We start from the raw sequence: 20559 nt of genomic DNA on the forward strand, positions 1-20559 counted from the left end.
GTGACTCCCGTGCAATATGGGGACTTTTAAACACACAAGATGAAACCGAAATGTGGTGAACATTATGATTTAATGAATTTCAAAATTTGCATATCTTATGAATGACATAAAATAACACAAGCTAATGTTCAACTTTTTGCATCTGAAAGCTTTGGTCCTTGCCTCAATGGCCCACTAGAGCTTGTTGGGCTGGAGCATATCGGTTTCCACGTGGCTGGACAGAATCAATGACCTTTCGAATGGCATCTTTCTCCTCCTCGGTCAATTCAACCTCTCTCGATGCCCAGTTCTCCTCCAGTCTCTGTGGCTTAGTAGTGCCCGGGATGGCAATCATACCCTGGGCTGCAACCCAGGAAAGTGCGATTTGGGATACGGTACAACCTTTCTTGACAGCCAGCTTCTTGATCTCTTCAACGATTGCTTTGTTCTGGTAGAAATTTTCTCCTTGGAACTTGGGAACTGTTTGCAATCAAAAATGTCAGTTTATTACAATAGGATTGGGAAATATGTAAAGTTGCGAAGGGAGACTCACTCTTGCGACGGAAATCATCAGGCGCAAAATCGTCCGGAGATTCGTAGTCAAAATTGTCGACAAGCCACCCGTGGCCCAGTGGACTGTAGGCTACATAGGTAATGTCTAGATCTTTCGCTGCTTGAATCAATCCGTCCGTCTCATGGCCCGTCTCGAAAGCAGAATATTCTGCTTGGAGAGCATCAATCTTGGCGACTATTGACAAAGTTAACAACTAAAATGGGAAGGAAAAAAGGTACAATAACTGACTGGAGTTGGCTTTGCGCAGAGTTTCCGCAGAGCATTCAGAAAGACCAATGTACTTGGTCTTTCCCGCCTTGCGAATCTCATCCATGGTTGAAATCGAATCTTCCAAGGGGGTGTCTAAGGTATTATTAGCGTATATTGGCAGCCTAGTAGGTGGCGAGTCTCACGTGGATCAATGCGATGAAGATAATAAAGATCAGGTGTAAAACCAAGTCTCTCTATAGTCCCCTCGATATATTCTCTAATATGAGAGGGAGAGTTTGTCACACTGCCATCGCCGAAGGCGTTGAATCCGCATTTAGAAGCAACTACGTAGCAGCAGGTGTCAGTAAATTGGGGTCACCAGTGCTCAGTGTTTTTATGACCCTTAAAGGAGTATTGGAGGCGTACTCAAGATTTTATCACGGACATTATGTTTTCTAATGAAGTCCCCTAACAGCGTTTCATTTATTCCACGTGAATAAACAACCTACACAGTGAGCTGTCAGATTTTGTATGTTACTACTTGAACTACCCACTCACCGCAGTGTCCCAGAAAGTACATCCAAGCTCGAGTGCTTTCAGCAAAACCGGCTCAGCTTGCTCAAGGGTCAGGTTGCTTCCCAGACCAAAGCTAAGGCCCATTGCACCAAATCCCGGCGATGGGATTTGGATGTCACCAAAAGTCACTGTTTTGACCATGTTTGCTGGTTGGTTCAATGTTATTTCACTATTTCTGTTTCGAAGTTTCAGGGTGGGCGGTTGGAGACTTTATATAATAAAAATTCTCTTAGATCAATCCTGGGTGTGTTTCTTGTATTCAACGCTGTTTACGAATAAGATTTTAGCTACTCAGATATCCAAATGCTACAGCGAAGTAACTAGGTGGGCTCAAATTTGTTCCAATAAAACCCACTCTCATGCAGGTGGATGACAGATGGGGCCGAGATATTTCAACTCATTGGACAGCCGCCCAGTGTGGTTCCACTGGCTTCAATTGAAACTATTCGCACTCGAGTTTTCCACCCCACAACAATGTCAGCCATGTACATGACGGCTTTTTTTTCTTTTTTTTCGAACCCATTTTCCTTTGATTTTACGGGGATTGGCATGATAAGAGTAACACGGCAATACGTCATTGATATCCTGCTTATGAGTGGATCCCGAACACACCAGGCCAGAAGCAAGTTGAACGAACGTTTAATAGACAGGTAGTATCAATTTATATGGAGCAATATTTTCAACTATCATTTTCGGTGGTTTTAGATAAAGAATTAAACCGGCACAAGGAAAACTGATGAGAGTCGTAATAGTTTAGACCATATAGCCTTATAAACTTTAAAATATTTACATCCTAAAAAGTAAGTAATTTCTGTTATATTAAAAGAATTATCAGATTCTAGATTACTTAGAGTATATGAAAAATTATAGGAAATATATCCCATTATTTTTATACTTTATTAATATATATTTGATCATACATTAGTATATTTCTTCTAGGTTCTATGATAAAGATGCAAGGGCTTCCTTAATAGCCGCCTTATAAAGACATCGAGCTAGGCTGTCGAATTGATGGAACGCCTACCTGAATTAATACGATGGATCGATGGCCGGATTTCCGTAGTGTGAGAAGGAGAAAGTTCAGGCCGAGTAACATCTCCGAATCTTTCTTCCCAGGACAATGCGTCTTCGGAAGCATCATCTTCGTGAGTCTGTGGCTGATCTGAATTGATTACTCTTGTTATATTCTCCAGCATCTCTTCTTCACGTTTGGTATCACGTCGTTTTCGGTCCTTGAGGAGGTAGGCGTAGCGACGCAAGGAAGACGTCTCTAGGCCCTTGAGCATCGCAGGCACGTAATAAATCAAGAGGCCCAAGAAGACGCTGATGAGGTAGAATAAGAATATTGCAAGTGGGGACTGACCAGGGTCCTCTGCTTTGTTGAATGCTAAGCATCCATAATAAATCCCAAGGCCGATAACAAAAGCGGCCAACGCGTATTTGAGTAATAAAGTTGGCGCCTTCACCATCAGAATGGAATGAAACGAAGCTGCTTTCCACCGGTTATCGCGTTTAAACTGTTTGACGAGTGACTCAATCGTCATCAACTTTTGATATATCCCAGTGGTCATCTCACTCCCCCTCTCATTCTCTCTCGCTTTGTTAAGCTGATAGGCTAACATATTAAGCTCCTTCTCGAGTTTGCGGAGCTGCTCAGAACTGCTCGGCTGACTAAAGAAGTCTTTGACATCTTCTACTGTAAAGAGACTGCTCATTTTTTGTTGAACCAGGCAAGCATAGAACACGGAAAGACCACCAGTTGATAGGCTGACTACGAAAGCTGCTTTGGCTGTCCAGTGCACCTGGTCGATCTTATCAAGAGCCAGCGCCGTGATGGCAACTTGGGCCACAATAGCTGCCTAGGAGTGTGTGATGAGTGAATGAAAGTTTCCGAGAGAACAGTGTACAGCTTACTGCGACCGCTAGCATTGTACAATCTTCCGAGGCGGACTTTCGCAAGATTAAAGCTTCATCTTCCTTGGCTTCTAACACGTGTTCTTCGATCCTCTGCACAATATGATTTGCGTCGGGGAATATAGTGATCAGAAACAGTGCTTGCATGGGACCGAATCTATCATTCAGATTGGAATAGGTCTGGCGAATGGGCCGGAGTGATATCACCTCCCATACTCGAAACACAGCCGGGTAACTCGATATTACTCCCGAAAATACGTCAAGACATACTCGACATATAGCCATAGATATCGAAATAATGCCAAGAGGTAATGTAACGATTGCGAACACTGTGTCTATTATAGCCCCCATTTTGAGCTGCCGTGGCAGTTTGAATAATAATGATTCACAGGCAATCACTGAGAGCTGTTAAAAGTGAAACACAAAGCTCTGTCTGCGGCCCCTTATTGCTAGGCCTACACACTAACTACTTCTGGATATACTCCACATGTCAGGTCGTTTTACCCAGTAAGCCAACGAGAATAATAATTGAAAGACGGTGATGGCGCCATCTTAACTGGGAAATTTGAACGCTCGATGGAGAGCTTACATTGGATGGACCATTGGCGCTGCAGACAGTGAAATAAATTAGGACTCCCTCACGTCGCAATGCCGATCGTCGTGTAGCCATGACCTCTACATGTACATCTACGTAATTAACAGGTCAACGGGACAAGTAATACACCATTGGCTAAGTGATAGACTACTTATAGGCTGTAATCATATTTTTCCCTCGTTGTTCCTCTCCAATTTAATGTAAGGAGCATTGCGACGTGCGGCCTCCCGCTCACTAATAGATGCCGCTATCTATATCATTGACAGAACAGCTACGTCGCCGTCTCGCCAGATATTGTCAACCGTGCATGTAAGTATAACCCATGCTTCGCCATGTCTTATGAGATCAACCTTATAATGGTTCATCATAAGGTAGTGACGCGACGAATCATCTCGGGGCACGTGCTGCGCCCCGACCAGAGCCTCCAGATACGCCTTGTCCCCGTTCAGAGTCACCCGTGGGTTGCTGACATTGTGACTAGTATCAAGTGAGGCGAGAGATGTCGTCAGGGCCGAAATGATGGTCTCTCTGCCTTCAAGGACGGGATATTCAAAACCGGCTTTTGCCCCTGCCCGCGTGAAATCGGACACCGCGTTTTCTGCAAGTGAAGAGGCCAGGACGGTTTTGTCTCGGTGATCAATGCCAGCGAAAAAGCGATAGAGGGCGTCAGGGACGGCGAGCTTGTCGGCGATTTGTTGAATAGATGACATTGCGTTTTTCTTTTGCTTTTTCTTTTAAGGTAAGTCGGGTGCTGATTCGCGGTTGGTTATTAGAAATGTAAATACCGGCAGAACTTTGACATGGGATGGATCTAATATACTTCGATATTATGATCCGAGGCTAACTACGCCATACTATTGAATTGTTCATGAAGATGATTTGTAATTACAAACAGAAACTACCAGATACTCATGTAACCCGCTTCAGAGTGTCTAGAAGTACCCGGCACACGGAATTCCGAGCATGGGCTGCATCTTGTTTCTATAATCCGCCTATATCAAATAGCCCCATTCTATAATTTGCCACTTCAGACCCCTGAACTCCCGGTGCATTGTGGGGGGTGGGGAACATCAGGTTTGGATTTAAACTCGGAGTTCCGGTAGAACCATAGTATTACCCTCAATGAATCGTTATTAAGCCATATGCTGTAAGCGCGTACAAGTTTGCCCAACAGAAAGAGCGGTAATAGCCTTAGCTCTCATTCAGCCTCTGTCAGGTCGGATTTAATAGTGTCGGGGTAACAACTCTTTTTTAGTATATTAGTATGTTACCCCAAAGTTACATGTATTAGGATATGGGGATTCAAAATATACTTTATTTCAAACGTACATTCCTCTATCACCTTTCATTAACGAACGGCTCAGAATCCCACGCATCATGACCCCCAAAATCATATCTACAGACCAATGGCTCGTGGCCGCAAAGCTCCGCCGCAGCGTCTACAATCTTACTGGTACCTCCTCCGTATCAGATAGCCGCATTGAGAATATTTTGCAACAGGTCCTGTCGTTTGCCCCCTCATCCTACAACACCCAGCCTGTCCGCCTAAATTTGATCACTGGGGAGAAGCACAAACAATTTTGGGATACTATAATTAAGACCGCAGAGCCAATTCTCAAAGACGTTGGCGAGGGTATATGGCACACTATGGGTGCCTTAATGGAGAGCCAAAAGGCAGCTTATGGTTCGGTACGTGTCCTCAATTCACTTGTCCCACGTCTGTCGTCTCAACCAAAACGTTGTAGACTCAAATATGACTGTGATGACTGTGATGTACTCAAGTGAATGAAATCCTAGCCAAGAATTCCTAGCTAACGGACGAGTAGGTTGTCTTCTGGGAACGAGGGGACACTATTAGGGAAGCTTCTGAGACGCACAAATCAGCAGCACACATGATCCCCCAACTTGGGGATCACGCCAACGGCATGGCCCAGATCCTCGCCTGGACCGCCCTTGAGCTGGAAGGTCTGGGTGCCAGTCTACAGCACATGCAAGCCATTCCTGTTGTTGAGACTGCGCTGAGAGAGTTCTGCGGAATGCCCGACGACTGCTCACTCAAGGCCCACTTGACCTTTGGAGATATCGCTGGAGACCACCCGATAATGCCCGACAAGCTGCCATTCAGCGAGACTTTAAAGATTATCAAGTAAATAGAAATTACGTCGTTAGAGCTTGATAAATAGCATCCTTACCTCTTCGAGGATCACAGTTGACAAATTAAACCTCTTCGCGAAGAAAGTCTAATAACATATTGTGTGATTATCATGCGCGTTAGCGATTATGAGCAATTTGGAAGTAGAAGTTCTTATTGTGTTCTGTCGCACAGCCTAGGCTATCCTATGTAGCTTGTGGTGTTTCTATGTATCACCCACGATGAATCGTACGGGTCTGAAAGGTTTATCATCCTATGGAGCCCACCAAGGCAGGTTGGGGGTCACGGTCACAGATAAGCTATAGCACATCAATCTCAACATCATCGCGCCAAAACCCCCGGTAGATCTGTTAGTGGCCAAAGTACTGCTGAAGAACACACTGCATGCAGACCATTTCCATCCCCAAGTCTTCCAATTCCTTGAGGGTAGGATCACTGAATACGTCATCTGGAATATTCAGGCGATGGACATATTCAATGAGGTGATACAGAGGACCCGAGGCGACGATCGCAGCAATCCAAAAGCTGTCGGTCCAAACTCAATTGCTGTGCAGAGTCTGGAAATCAAGAAATGAAGCCCTCGATAGACTCGGGCGAGGCAGCTGAGGGTGGAGATTGACAGATGGTTAGCAGAATGATTAGATTAACCGAGCCCCTTCTCTAGACACTCTGCGAGGCGTCAGGATGGATGTGAGGAAGAAGCCGTGCTCTTGCCCGTGGATTTTCGGAGATAGAATCGAGAAGCTAGTACCATAGTGCGAGGCCACTCTGGACTCTGGGGATGCCAACCAGGGCAGAAAAAGCAAGGCGTTCATGCATGAGACTGCTCTGGGCGATGGCAGGCCATCAGGTTATGACAGGTTCGTGTGTGACCGGCTTGGATTATTACTTAAAGTCAACAAGGCAACACATCTCAAGATATACGTATCGCGAGAGAACCTCCTCCAACTTGTATCGTGAGCTACTTAGAGTCACTCCAGACCAGCATCTACGGGCCAATCACGAACAGTATAGGCCACGCGGACAACATTTGAACATTGAACAAGTAATTCTACATAAACATGGAAATTCTTTTAAATTAAATCCTTATATACTATATGGATGTAAACAAAATTACTAGATTTTTGGAATCTATCTTAGAAATCTATCTTCCTATAATTTGGTTCTACTATGGCCGTCGGATTTCCATAACTCCGGGCTGGAACTTTCAAATTGAAAAACGTGAAAATCATTGCCGTGTGGGTTTATAACTGCAATTTATTAATAAATAATTGCAAGATCTCGTTTGTCAGCAATTGTGTCTATATAAAGCACGTAAGTTCTATATTACAGCTACAATTTGAAGCAATAAAACAACCTAATTTTCGTTCAACATTTCTCATACTAATAGCACATACCCAGAAGTCGACAATGGCCGAATTGACTACCACCGTGAAAATGGACGATGGAGTTAATTTGCATGTAAAACTACTCGGAGATGATTCTACATCTACAAAAAAGCCCCTATTGGTCTCCCTCCATGGTGCCCCTGGCCTATCAACTCACCTTGAACCACTGGCTTCCTTTGGTCATTTATCAAATCTCTTCCGCGTGTTAGTTTATGACGCTCGTGGAAGCGGGAAATCTGATCACATTGGCCCTTTTACTCACGATCGTTGGATCCAAGATATCGAAAACCTAAGGTATACATCATCCATTCAACAACAGGTTCCAATGGTTAATAACATAATTTGAAGGCAATGGGCTGGTGCTGACACTTTTGTTCTCGCTGGAGCTTCATATGGAGGCTTCGTTGCTTTGGATTACGCCGTTCGACATGGCGATAAATTACGTGGCTTAATTTTGAGAGATACATGGGCTAATGGAAAAGTAGGGGCAATGGCGGCTCTTGCAAATATCGTGACATCTAGCAGAATCAATCCCGACATCCATCGTCAAGTGCGCGTTTGGTCTGGGACATTGTATGATGACAAAGACTTTGAAGAGGCCGTTGCCGAGATTCTTCCATTTTATACACCCCCAGAGGATGTTGTCTCGCCTGAAGACTTACCCGAGTCGACCGAATTCCAAGAAACGATCAAATATCATTCGGCCACGCAGAATTTTGCATTCAGTGTGAACATGCCGCAATTTGATGTTCGTGACCAGCTTAAGGATATTAAGGTACCGTGCAACAGTGCCATTGAAGTATTGAAGTGCTAAGGGCTAATTGGCTTGTACCAGGCCCCTACTCTTGTCGTCGTTGGGAGGCACGACTATGTGACACCAGTCTCATATAGCGAGGACATCGCAAAGTCTATACCGAATGCACGATTGGAGATTTTTGAGTACTCCGGTCACAGTCCTCCATCGGATGAGCCCGCAAAGTTCCAGGAAATTCTGTTGGATTATTTGAAAACTATTCTATAGGCCGTTGTTGCTTATTCCGAGACGTCAACTTATTACGACGTTTCGAACCCTCACTACAACAATATCAATGATATTTGTATAAATTGGATGTCAGTACCAAGGTAGCATTTCGACCATTCATGTGTTACGTTGTTTTTGGCTTCACTCTCAGACTACTCTATATGTAGTTTATTTACACTTATAAAAGCCCTTCAAACAGTTGTGAGACTTCCCTTCCTTCTTGTAATTGACCAACATCTTCCGACAACCAAGTTGGAGTAGCGATCTCTGAGGAGCGAAGCCCATCTTGGGGCCGATGGCCCATGGCTTTAAAGAGAGCGGTTAGATCGCTACCTATTTGAAAATTATCTGGTATCCTAGGTAAAGACACGTTATCACATCGCGAGGATTTGTCCGCAGCAGGGAGTGGCATAGGTATAGAGGCAACGGTACCTCTGACTGAAGAAAATTCAACACGGTTTGTGTTCACAAAGCTATGAGAATCATGCCCTGGTTCTTCAGGTTGTTGCCTGTTCTGCTGCTGACACGTAGAATGTGTGTTCTGATTTGACGGTAAGGAAGGAGGAGCTGGCGCGCCAGTCGGAGCAAGGCCCAAACGTGGAGCAATCTGGTGCAGACCTTTAACGCTTTTCCATAATCGACGCGTGATAGACGAATGTGCAGACAGGGCGGATAAAAGTCCCAGCGAACTATAAAACTCCATTCGACAACTATGGCTAAATTCGGCTGGTGCATGACACACACCGAGAAAGATGGCAGAGATGGCCGAAACCAGAAAATAGTTGAAAGCAGTTTGCTGTGTCTCGTAAATAGTTGATGTCTCACGAAGATGCACCAGGACGCGAATCGTATCTTTAGCTATGTCAATAACTAGTCGCGCAGATTCCAAATTCTGAAAAATTCGAGCTGGTGAGAGGATATGTTGGCGATGCACGAATATGCGCAAGTGGTTGGCGCGGATATACAGAAGCACGCGCAGGTGTTGTAAATTACGTGGTTGATCTCGCGCAACATCATCTAGTCGAGGGTGAATAAGTTGTAGGTCCTTGGGAATGCTCTTCAGCCATTGTTGAAGTTGAAAGTCCAGGTAATCCACAGTGTCCTTCCCAGTGGTTTTAGATGTATTGAAACCAGCCACTGCATTCCACACTTTCGAGCAAATCCCTCCATAGGAAATCATACACTGTAGATATGGCTCACAGTACTCCTGCATAAATGCTTTGTTAGAATGCAATACTTCACAAGATATGCAAAAACCCACGATTGGCAGAGAAGGGTCGATATCGCTGTCCTGGAGAACAAAAGGCATGCCCGTGCCAAAGCTCCAACGTCGATCCAAGACATAGATGCACCAAAAGATAATCACGGCTTGTCTCTGAGTAGCCGCATGTGGAATATTCTTTTCTAGGCTCTCTCGGCGGTGGAGACCCATTTCAAGGGCCATTCGAGCTGCGGTACCAATGGTCCTCCACGCCAGGACAGGCTCATCACAATGAAAATAATACACACTCTAGCTGACTTCAGCACTTAGAGTAGGAGTAGTTGTAAGAAATGAAGTATGAAGAAAACTTACTATCATTGTAAGGACCTGCAACTCTTGTACATCAATCTCCACTAGCCGGGGAGAAGTGCTGGATGCACACTCTACGCTGTCCACGAGACGTTGTGCAAGCATACTGTTCCCTCCACCCTGTAATACCAAGACACTTGCAACAATCATTTTCAGAATTTTTACATCTTTCTGACCAACAGAATTATCACGATGATTCCGGTCACCCGTATCGAGATCTGTTCCACGGCCTAGGTAATTCAATACTGCTGGCAGAGTTTTGCGGGTCTCTTCAAGGGGCAAGAATGGGTATATCGGGTGTATATCCTCCTTGTATACTTCGATCGCATGGTATATCTCTTGCGTTTCGATCGTGAGCAAAGGATCTTGGGCACATATATTGTCACGGGTATGAGGCTCAGGACTTTGGTAACGACTGGGAAGAGCGCTGTCAGCCATTTCTGACAGATCCGGTTCGTTTGGTGGTATTCCCATTTGTTTCAATGTATTATTGGCCATATTGAAATTGTAGTTTGAATTCGTCGGTCCTATGAATTGAGGTTGTGTATGTGTCTTTCCCTTGCGACAGCTAGAAGCTGGACTTGATATTGTAGATTGCGTTTTTTCAGCATCAGTACTAAGAGGTCCGTTAGTTTCTCGTTGAATTCTACCAATCTCCTTTACACTAGCTGAAAGATTCTGTAAATTCGATCGCAGATCCGACACCGTATTCTCCAAAACTGAAATTCTCTCTTTGCTGGGAAAAATTTCGAGCAAAGTTAGTTTTTATAATCTCAAATCCTATCATGAACTTGCAGACGACACTAACGTTGTGTTTTTAGGCGCATTGTCTATATAGTTATCGTCGTATACACAGTCTATATCGCAATTCAGACAATGGCGACAGGGCTGCTCGCCACTGCATTTGGTTTTTCGCTTGCGACATTCATTGCTAGAAGTTGTTAGTCTGATTTAAATTTCCCTTCTCATCGCTCTCGTTCTCGTACCAGGCTATTGTTGTGTATCTCGACCGCTTGTGGACCGGGCCCGGAGATTGGCCGGTGTGATGAGCTCGTTTTTTCATCGTGGGCGTTAATGCGTAAAAAAATTGGGCCGGTAAAATTTGAATTGTTATATTCAGAGCTTGTGGGATAAATGTTTTGTTTGTATTTTGTAGTCAGTGGACTTGGCTTGGTGGGTGAAATCTTGGAAAGAGCCACCCCATGGGGTAAATTAAATAAAGTTCCAGGTTGTATTATTTCCCGAAAACCATGAGTTAATAACAATAGCCCGTATATTGATGATGTCAGCATGCGCGTAGAGCTTAGTTTGATTCACCTCGGTTACACAGTAGTTCTACTGACTGCATACAGAGAGCACTTTAATCGCTATGGCCCTAGTAACTTCAAGGCCGTACTATCTAACTCACAGCCTTTCGAGGCTATCCTCCCCATTCTAATTCAAGTGATAACATTTCTTATTATTGGTTCACTCGCCATGCTGAAGACCTTATCTTTCCCCTAGTGACAGACATGTTCAACGTCACTTGGCAGCACGGAATGCACGCGGAATCATGCCGCATTGCGTATTCTAATTGGGTCAACAACAGTGTTATCTGAAGATCTCCCCGCATTTTGAAGGTCTTGGCACTCGTTGTCTATCCTTTTCTCGGAGTGGCCAATAGCCTATAGTGTATTTGGCGGAACCTCGGAAATTGACTCTCTATGCACGGTGATCATGTCTCCAGCTATGTGACCCTGGCGGTCCAAGCAGGTTTGTAGGGGCTGCCTTTATATATCTGGTGCCTCTCTAGCCTGGAGGTACAAGATAAAGACATTGCTAAAGGCGTGCCTTTTCTTGTACCGTCGCAATCATGCCAATTGTCAATCTAGATATCAAAAGGCCCGAAGCAATGCCCATTCAGGACAAATCCTCTCAAGAAGATGAAGATGTAGAGGAGGGCAATGCCAGTGCTCATAGCATGCGTCGCCAGTTCTCCGTTTGGTCTTTGGCAGCCCTTTGCCTTTGTTTGATGGCCACTTGGGAGGCTTTGTCGACTGTTGTCACGACAGCCCTGGCGAATGGAGGTGCTCCATGCTTTTTTTATAACTAGTCAGATATTCAACTATAGTCTTTTGGTTGCCATCTGCTCCGGCTAACCTCAGGGTTAGTATTCTGAGTTTCCTTGCCAGCGTCGCGGTGGCATCGTCTCTTGCTGAGATTGCATCTTCTTATCCAACGGCAGGAGGTAAATATTTCTCCTCTCAAAATGTCCTATAAGTTTATCTCCTGATACTAACTTCCAGCTAGGACAGTATCATTGGGTGGCTTTGTTGGCCCCCTCACGAACGAGTGCCCTTGCCTCTTGGTTCACTGGCTGGATATCCTGCGGCGGCCAAATCGTACTTACTGCATCAGCTGCTTTCGCTGCTGGACTGGAGATGCAGGCTCTTATCACAGCGAATCATCCGGATTCATATCTGCCTCAAAGATGGCAAGGGATGCTTTTTTACTGGCTAGTTCTTGTATATGCCATGGTCGTCAACATGTGGGGATCCAAAATACTACCTCACACGAATATAGTATCTGGTATGATAGTCTATATTATTTTCCATTTATCACATTTCATGTACTCACTCAAACATCCCTATAGGTGTCATTCACATAGTAGCATTCATCGCTATCGTCGTTGTACTTGGAGTTATGGCTGAAAAAAACGATTCGTATTTTGTATTTGCTCAAGTTACAAATACCAGTGGATGGAAAAACGATGGGATTTCGTGGCTTGTGGGCTTGCTTAGTACAGTATATCCATTCCTAGGGTACGTTATACTGCCAATTCCCAGTATGGAGTGGCAATATTAATTAATTCTTGGGTAGATATGACAGTGCAACCCATTTAGCCGAGGAAATGAAACACCCAGCACGCGATGTTCCCCTTGCAATGGTTCTGAGTGTGGTCATCAACGGCATCATGGGGCTTGGATACTGTGTCATTTTGCTATATTCCATGACCAACCTGGATGAATTGCTGGCTTCTCCCACCACATTTCCCTTTATCCAACTCCTTCTTAACGTGACTTCTAGTAAAGTTGGGGCAACCTTGCTTACTATTATCTGGGCATCAATTCCGGTCGCGGCAACAGTGGCAGGTACGACTTCGACATCGCGTACAGTGTGGGCTTTTGCTCGGGATGATGCTATTTTCTGTTCGGAATACTTCTCACATATCGATACCCGTCTAGCTGTACCGGCTCGGGTAGTCGTTCTCATTACAATCTTGGAGATGCTACTGGGCCTATTGTACCTCGCAAGCTCAGCTTCATTTAATGCCGTTCTTTCCATGGCAATCCTCGGAATGTACGCGTCGTACATCTTGCCAATAATTTACATGTTGTTAAATGGCCGCAAAGAAGGGGTTCGTCGCCCGGGTCCATTCAGTCTCGGTCGCATAGGCGGGATCACTATCAACCTGATTGCAACAATATGGCTGGCATTTGCTATGATTTTCAGCATGTTTCCTAATTACCAACCGGTGACACCACAAAACATGAATTACAGTGTTGTCGTCATGGGTGCATGGTGTCTTCTTGGGGGGGTCTACTATTTTGGCTTTGGTCGAGGGAAGTATTCGGGGCCAGCTATTGAGGTGCTTGAAATGGTGGAATGAACTATTCAGCCTATCCTCTTCTATTTTAAGTCTGAGATGACATTAATGTATCATCTTATGTAGGCTACACTGGGGATTTAGAAACAACATTTGAAAGTCTTTAGCAGATATGGCAATTTCCCGCAGTATATAATTCTACCGTGGTATTTAAGATATCTACCATACTTCTTTTATTTACAAAACCATAGCCCCTCTCAACTGTCTGTGCTACGCCGAATTTCATATGTTGACCCATCGAGTTTGCAACATTGAACAAGTTAACAGCGATTGAAATTCACAGATCGCTTACCATCGGAAATGAATAGACAATTGCGGGGAAACCGAGTCTGCGGAACGCTTTCCGCGGCGCCGGTTAAACTAGGTTATTATTATTACCTCGTCATTCCGGCGGGGAAATAGAAAACAACTGACCTCAACTCATCCATTGATTTTGTTTCAACAATATAAAACTGCGACGGTGAAAAGGGAGAGCACCACAATTAATTCAAAAAAAATTCTCCCGTCGAATTCATTCAGACAAAATAAAATCTACTCTAGACGACTCCAAAATGTCTTCTGGTAAACAAATCACTCGAGTGACGCTCTTCAAGATTCCCGACCCGGCGAATCAGGAGAAACTTGCAAACATTTACAAGGAAATGCCTACCAAGGCTAAGAAGGTAATTCTATATCTGCTCAATGAAGCAGGGGTTTGCATGCATAATGAATGGCTACTAAGGTGCAACCAGGACGGCAAACCATACATAGTCTCGGTAAAGGCAGGTCCAACTATCGAAGACCAACGCAACCAAGGATACACTTTGGCGGCTGTTTCTACTTTCGCATCACTTGAAGACATGAAATATTACGATACTGGATGCGAGGCCCATGATGCACTAAAGGTGGAGGCTAAGAAGATGCATCAGGGAATATTGGTGGTGTTCTATGAGAGTAGCGCTTAGTTCCTGCTGTCGTTTTACTTTTTCCACGTTCTGTAGCATTAATAAAGAGATAAATTAAAAGAGAGAAGAGGAAATTCATGTATTTTCATTCGTGCTAGGATATAATGGATTGTGATGTGTATAATTTAGGCTAACTAGATTGCAACTTCAACCGAACAATCAGTTGGTTGATTCAATGTTATATTGCCAATAAAACGTTATATCGACGTGGAAAGGTAGCATTCGAACGCTGAGCGACAAGGCTTCTTAGCCCTAAGTATCTCTAGTGTTGAGTAATCTACTACGAGTTCCAAACTTTCAAATGTTCTAGGTAGGTAAAGAAATCAAACAGGTAGCAATACTGCCCAAATCTGAATAACGTATATCTATCTACTAGCTATATACTGTTATGTACTGCTATTTACGAGACACGGCGGGTAGAATGGTCCCAACAGCTTCTCCAAAACCAACCAAAGCGCCTTCTTCGCCGCTCCATCCGCGAATAGTGATGGTGTCTCCATCTTCTAAGAATTTGCGCTCTTCGCCGCCGTTGAGCTTTAGCGTTACCTTTCCTCCCTGTATCTGCTCCAAGAGACTACCCTGTGTACCAGACTCTTCTCCACTGATCGTTCCCGAGCCAAACAAATCACCGGTTCGGAGAGGACAGCCAGACACTGAATGGTGTGCTAGCATTTGTGGCCATGACCATAAGAGTTTGCGAGCGTTTGTCCGAATAATTGTTGTTGAAATTCCGCTCGCAGCTACCATAGCACAAGTCAAGTCAGTCTCAGAGACGTTACGCGTTTATCACACGGAAAAACTTACTCTTAAGATCAACCTCTAGATCTATATCAATAACATTGTTCTTTTTGTTTTCCTGCAGATAGCTCTGCAGTTGAGTAGTATTCTGCAAGCCCGTCGAGGAAAAGGGTTCCAATGCATCCGCTAATACCACCCAAGGGCTGATGGTAGTTCCAAAATTCTTGGCATTGAAAGGGCCCAGCGGGACATACTCCCAGGTCTGAATGTCTCTTGCTGACCAGTCATTCATCAATACATAGCCGAAGATGTGCTCGTGAGCCTTGTTGACGTCTATCGAGTCTCCGAGCTCGTTTCCGCGACTGACAAACATTCCAAGCTCAAGCTCAATGTCCAGCCGACGGCATGGTGCGAAAATGGGAACTTTGGGTTCCGCCTTGGGATCTGGTAGAATCTGGCCCCATGGTCGTTTTAAAGCCGTTCCAGAAACAACGACAGACGAAGCACGGCCATGATAGGCAACCGGGATATGTTCGTAGTTTGGTTGTAGTGCGTTTTCGGGGCCTCGAAATAGGGTTCCCACGTTGAAAGCGTGATTTCTCCCGGCGAAAAAGTCGGTGTAGTCTCCGATTTCCAACGGCAAATGAGTGTCCGCATCTTTGAGTTGTATTAGGGCTTGCTGCCTAAGGCTCTCGTTTTTCTCCAAGAGACTCGCATATGGGGAGTTTTCAGTGAATACTTCTTGTAAGTATTTCCGGACTTCCCGGTGGAATGGTCTTCCCAGCGCCGCAAATGCATTCAATGTCAATTTTGAAAAGACATCCTTTTCTTTTTCAATTACCGTAGAAGCAGAAAACCCTTTGTTTTCCGCAAATATTCTCAAATCAAGAACATTATCTCCGATGGCCACGGCTGGATGTGGGGTTTTATTGGCGGCAGTCGAGATAATGCCGAATGGGATGTTGGCTATTGAGAATGGAGATTTTGGAGGAATTGGTAACCATGATTTTGGAAACGCCATAGTGAAAACTTTTGGTAAATCTATCATGTATAAGATTGTCTATGAGTGAAAGCGTTAGAGCGCTCATTTATTGAGTAACTTTATGAGGGGAAATCACGTATGAAACACCGTCGTTTCGCAATTGATAGGATCTAGTTCCGAATCCCTAGGATGTTATTCCATGGGTTAATATCTCCCCCAAAATATGTGGGATACATTCCCGGAATTGATTCCGTCTCCATGGTTCCTTAACACATGATGTCATGTATTGAATTTGAATGTTACTCGGTGAGCGGTGAAACAAGCCAAATTTTGATTGTTGTAATTAATCTTTGTTCTTTTCTGTTATTGAACAAGGTAAAAAGATTAGGGTATGTTAGTACAACCACTCATTGGACTGTACAGGCAGTAAAAAGCCGTCGGATAATAGTGACGGAACTAGACGTATTGCGTACTGAGTTAACAACCAATAATTTATTTTTCCTATAATATTCCACTCAAATTCAGCTACAGTTCCGTTGAAGCGTATTGGTAAGTATCGCCAAGCGGGATTTCTCCGCACTTGAGGTCCCATTTTACCCCAGGATCCCCCGGGATGTACATTCCGGTTCCGTGTTGTCCAACAATAAGCTTAGTTTACGGTGGGGGAAATAATCACATCCAGCAACTTGCGGGCATCACGTGTATTTTAAATTTGCATGTATAAATAGGGTACGGTCTCACTTGCTTACTCGTCAAAGTCTTGCGACTACAGAAACATACGAGACCCAGAGTCACCATGGCGATCCAAGAAGTAGTCGAACGTTTGCAAGATAAACTCACCACCCTACAAGTGGTCTTTCAGTACATAGTCACGGGTCTACTATTGATTCCCGTGTTATATGTGCTGATCAATGAGTTTATTCGCAGCGGGGCACGGATTGCCAATTTGAAGGGCCCCCGCGGTCTGCCCTTGATAGGAAATTTGCACCAAATCCGGGTGAACGCAGCAGAGCAGTATCGCCAGTGGGCGAAAAAATATGGCGGTGTCTATCAAATTCAACTGGGAAATATCCCGGTTGTTGTCGTCAATACAGCCGGGGCAGCCAAGGTTATCTTTGGAAATAATGCCCTGAGTTCCAGGCCTGAATTCTACACTTTTCACAAGGTATGTTTCTTTGGATTTCCTTAAATGGCCTAAACTAATGCGAATGGTTCAAGGTCATATCAAACACGGCTGGCACTACAATTGGCACTTCTCCGTATAGCGATTCCCTCAAAAGACGCAGAAAGGGCGCCGCATCTGCCCTCAACCGGCCTGCTGTGCAGACCTATATGTCGCATTTGGACATCGAGAGCAAAGACTTCGTCAAGGAGCTGCTTGAGTATGGGAAATCCGGGGCAGAGGGAATTGATCCAATGCCAATGATTCAGCGCCTGTCTCTCAGTCTCGCACTCACGTTGAACTGGGGCATACGTATGGATTCGCAACAGTCGGATCTTTTCCACGAGATCACGCATGTTGAGGAAGAGATCAGTCACTTCCGCAGCACGACCGGTAACCTGCAAGATTACATTCCGTTGATCCGTCTGAATCCGTTTAGCCTGGGTTCGGTCAAAGCGCGTGAGATGCGTAACCGACGCGATGTGTATCTGACGGCTCTCAATAAGGGGCTTGACGAACGCATCGCCAATGGGACCCATAAGCCCTGCATCCAAGCCAATGTCATATTGGATAAAGATACAAAGCTAAATAGTGAAGAGCTCACCTCAATTAGCTTGACAATGCTTTCGGGAGGTCTTGATACCATCACCACCCTTGTCGCTTGGAGTGTGGCTTTACTAGCTCAGCGGCCGGATATTCAGAACACAGCGCTGAAGGCAATCCAGAAAACATACGGTACCGATCAGCCTCTGTGTGACGCGGAAGATGACCAGCAATGCCAGTACATCGTCGCATTGGTGCGCGAATGTCTTCGGTACTATACTGTTTTACGGCTGGCTCTCCCTCGTGTCTCAGTCAAGGACGTCATCCACGAAGGAGTTCGCATTCCAAAGGGCACTGTCATCTTCCTAAATGCATGGGCCTGCAATATGGGTATGTCTGCTTTTGTTGTATTCTATTTCCATTTTCTAACAAGATTTCTAGACCCCGAAGTATGGAGCGATCCTGAAGTATTTCGACCGGAGCGCTGGTTCGAGAACGAGGATGCGCCAATGTTCACTTATGGCATGGGCTATCGCATGTGTGCAGGCTCACTACTGGCAAATCGTGAGCTCTATCTTACTTTTATTCGCTTGCTCAATTCTTTCCGTATAGAAAAGGTCGACGACGTCGATGTCCACCCAGTTCGTGGCAATATGGACCCGACCAGCTTGGTGTCGATGCCGCAGCGTTATCGAGCTCGCTTTGTGCCGCGAAATAAAAATGCTCTGCGCAACGCGCTGGACAAGTTTGTGGCTGTTGAGTGATTTTTCCCCCTCATCTAGTGCTTATTCACATCTGCCTCCTTTTGTTTGCGTTCTAGACGCGGCCCTTGTAGATTTCGAAAAGATTGTAGGTAAGCTTGTTAGTCTCGGAACATAGCTAATGCCCCATGAGCCAAACATGCAAAACAAATCCATTCCGGGCTTTATTGGTTTTCATTCTTATCAGTATCCTAAAAGCAAGGCCGACAGTATTGTTTTTATTTTGACGATTTTGGCTGGTTATTAGTCCGACCACACACCAGTTAGCCAAGTCCTAAGTATAGCGACGGGCTTGCAAACCGTACCAAACCTTGTCTAGGGAGGTGGTGCAAGAGGACGATCAGTGCCAGTCGATGTAACTGCATGCATGACTGAAGACTCACGGTTCACAACACTGGTGACACCGGCCTGCAATGCGCATTGTCGTCAACGGCCTGCAAGCTAGGCCTCCGTATTCAAGAAACCCTAAAATCATTCTACGAATCCGTTGCCAGGATTAATTGCGTTCGGGGCTAGACTCCAGCTTCCTCGTACATGACGAAAATGCAACCAAGTAATAATAATGAATGGCAGCGGGGGGCGCCGGACTTAACCAGGCCTAAAGATTAGCGACGAACCATAGCAGCCCACGGCATTATTAGCCAGCGAGCCACTCTTCAAGCCTCGGAAATGGAATATCCCCGGTGGCCCACCGCTATAGTTGGCCCTGACTTTTTTTTTCTTCTTCCTTTCTCTTCTCCGTCAGACGTGTCCCACTGTCCAGTGTCGACAGGGTCATAGCAGCTGGTTCGCTAAGGAGGTAAGCTTCGGCCGTCGCAAGATCTCGGATCTGAGCAACCTCATTTCTCGCACGGCCATATCATTCAATGCTAAGAACTTGTTCACGGCAAGTCCATGTTCCTTAAATTAAGAGGTCCACCTCGAACCCCATCAAGCTCTTACCACTTCGAATTTAGTAACTAGCCTAGTGCTGCGCTATCCAGAGGATCTACCACCTCACCTATCTCTAGCAGCCTAGCGTGCCCGCAGAGCCCTTGTTTTCGGGCCGTCAAGCGCTGACCAGTGACGCTTGAGGCTGGCTGAACAAGTCTAATCAAGACAACTGCGCAGTGCTCGCACCAGTTTGTCCAATAATAGACCGAATCCGGAAGCTCTGCTCTGACGGCTTTAGGAGGGCGGCCCATCCTCCTGAGCCGCTGAGGGTCTCCGAGCCTCGAGGACTGACACCTTCTGGGAAGAAGTGCAGGGATTGACATGTTCATCTGCCCGGCCCGCAGTAGGTTCCAGCGATCCTAATGGCCAGCTAGGATATCCTCCATGATTGCTCGGTATCACACACAGCAACTTGAGACCCAGGATCACCGGCACAGCCATGAGACTTTCCCCTTTGGAGCCCGACGTGCCTTGACACGGACCAACACTGTCCAACAGGGCCTTTTTCTCCCTAATGCTCCGGCGCCATGCATCCATTCATTGGCTCGGTTCTTTTGGCCAGCGATGGCCAAGCAAGTGCCAGAAGATGCAACCATAACAATACTAGCCAGTCAGATAGCTCGACCTACGGCACGAAGCTCTAGACCGAGTTAAGTATTCCCTCGAAATTATGACATGCTACCGTGCATGTCCGTGGTCATGCACTATCAAGGGATAAGCTAGCATTAGTGCTGCAAACTTGGAAGCTGCTCACGTTCTGTCCTGGCCGGAGTTATAGTATTATTTGTTTGTGGACTGTCTTCCTTGTTTCTTTTCCTCTTTTTTTTTTCACCTTCGCGCAGTTTACCACGCATAATACCCGGCTAAGAGCCTCTTTCCTCGTCGTCGACTA

General features: G+C 45.4%; 10 protein-coding genes across 10 annotated transcripts; 5 read left to right on the forward strand and 5 right to left on the reverse strand.

Annotated features, from left to right (window-relative positions):
- Positions 1-163: 163 nt before the first annotated feature.
- Positions 164-1459, reverse strand: TRUGW13939_08968 (uncharacterized protein; the record flags this gene model as incomplete). Its single annotated transcript, XM_035492093.1, has 6 exons — positions 164-459; positions 533-727; positions 782-895; positions 946-1086; positions 1169-1247; positions 1301-1459. 6 exons carry the CDS (start codon positions 1457-1459, stop codon positions 164-166), a joined length of 984 nt encoding a protein of 327 aa, XP_035347986.1.
- An 854-nt stretch (positions 1460-2313) lies between these two features.
- Positions 2314-3379, reverse strand: TRUGW13939_08969 (uncharacterized protein; the record flags this gene model as incomplete). Its single annotated transcript, XM_035492094.1, has 2 exons — positions 2314-3177; positions 3233-3379. The coding sequence occupies 2 exons, from the start codon at positions 3377-3379 to the stop codon at positions 2314-2316; spliced, it is 1011 nt and encodes a 336-aa protein (XP_035347987.1).
- A 699-nt stretch (positions 3380-4078) lies between these two features.
- On the reverse strand, positions 4079-4537 carry TRUGW13939_08970 (uncharacterized protein; the record flags this gene model as incomplete). The annotated part of the gene is made up of 1 exon (XM_035492095.1): positions 4079-4537. One exon carries the CDS (start codon positions 4535-4537, stop codon positions 4079-4081), a length of 459 nt encoding a protein of 152 aa, XP_035347988.1.
- A 667-nt stretch (positions 4538-5204) lies between these two features.
- On the forward strand, positions 5205-5977 carry TRUGW13939_08971 (uncharacterized protein; the record flags this gene model as incomplete). The annotated part of the gene is made up of 2 exons (XM_035492096.1): positions 5205-5516; positions 5654-5977. 2 exons carry the CDS (start codon positions 5205-5207, stop codon positions 5975-5977), a joined length of 636 nt encoding a protein of 211 aa, XP_035347989.1.
- A 1412-nt stretch (positions 5978-7389) lies between these two features.
- Positions 7390-8388, forward strand: TRUGW13939_08972 (uncharacterized protein; the record flags this gene model as incomplete). Its single annotated transcript, XM_035492097.1, has 3 exons — positions 7390-7661; positions 7716-8142; positions 8203-8388. The coding sequence occupies 3 exons, from the start codon at positions 7390-7392 to the stop codon at positions 8386-8388; spliced, it is 885 nt and encodes a 294-aa protein (XP_035347990.1).
- A 178-nt stretch (positions 8389-8566) lies between these two features.
- Positions 8567-10432, reverse strand: TRUGW13939_08973 (uncharacterized protein; the record flags this gene model as incomplete). The annotated part of the gene is made up of 3 exons (XM_035492098.1): positions 8567-9595; positions 9650-9898; positions 9962-10432. 3 exons carry the CDS (start codon positions 10430-10432, stop codon positions 8567-8569), a joined length of 1749 nt encoding a protein of 582 aa, XP_035347991.1.
- Positions 10433-11849: 1417 nt separating this feature from the next.
- TRUGW13939_08974 (uncharacterized protein) lies at positions 11850-13607 on the forward strand (the record flags this gene model as incomplete). Its single annotated transcript, XM_035492099.1, has 5 exons — positions 11850-12049; positions 12109-12185; positions 12248-12526; positions 12591-12759; positions 12818-13607. 5 exons carry the CDS (start codon positions 11850-11852, stop codon positions 13605-13607), a joined length of 1515 nt encoding a protein of 504 aa, XP_035347992.1.
- Positions 13608-14155: 548 nt separating this feature from the next.
- On the forward strand, positions 14156-14548 carry TRUGW13939_08975 (uncharacterized protein; the record flags this gene model as incomplete). The annotated part of the gene is made up of 2 exons (XM_035492100.1): positions 14156-14266; positions 14336-14548. The coding sequence occupies 2 exons, from the start codon at positions 14156-14158 to the stop codon at positions 14546-14548; spliced, it is 324 nt and encodes a 107-aa protein (XP_035347993.1).
- Positions 14549-14944: 396 nt separating this feature from the next.
- Positions 14945-16307, reverse strand: TRUGW13939_08976 (uncharacterized protein; the record flags this gene model as incomplete). Its single annotated transcript, XM_035492101.1, has 2 exons — positions 14945-15288; positions 15353-16307. The coding sequence occupies 2 exons, from the start codon at positions 16305-16307 to the stop codon at positions 14945-14947; spliced, it is 1299 nt and encodes a 432-aa protein (XP_035347994.1).
- A 757-nt stretch (positions 16308-17064) lies between these two features.
- On the forward strand, positions 17065-18737 carry TRUGW13939_08977 (uncharacterized protein; the record flags this gene model as incomplete). The annotated part of the gene is made up of 3 exons (XM_035492102.1): positions 17065-17433; positions 17487-18363; positions 18415-18737. The coding sequence occupies 3 exons, from the start codon at positions 17065-17067 to the stop codon at positions 18735-18737; spliced, it is 1569 nt and encodes a 522-aa protein (XP_035347995.1).
- Positions 18738-20559: the final 1822 nt, after the last annotated feature.

This window comes from Talaromyces rugulosus, chromosome V (genome assembly GCF_013368755.1).
Source record: "Talaromyces rugulosus chromosome V, complete sequence".
NCBI classification, from domain to species: domain Eukaryota; kingdom Fungi; phylum Ascomycota; class Eurotiomycetes; order Eurotiales; family Trichocomaceae; genus Talaromyces; species Talaromyces rugulosus.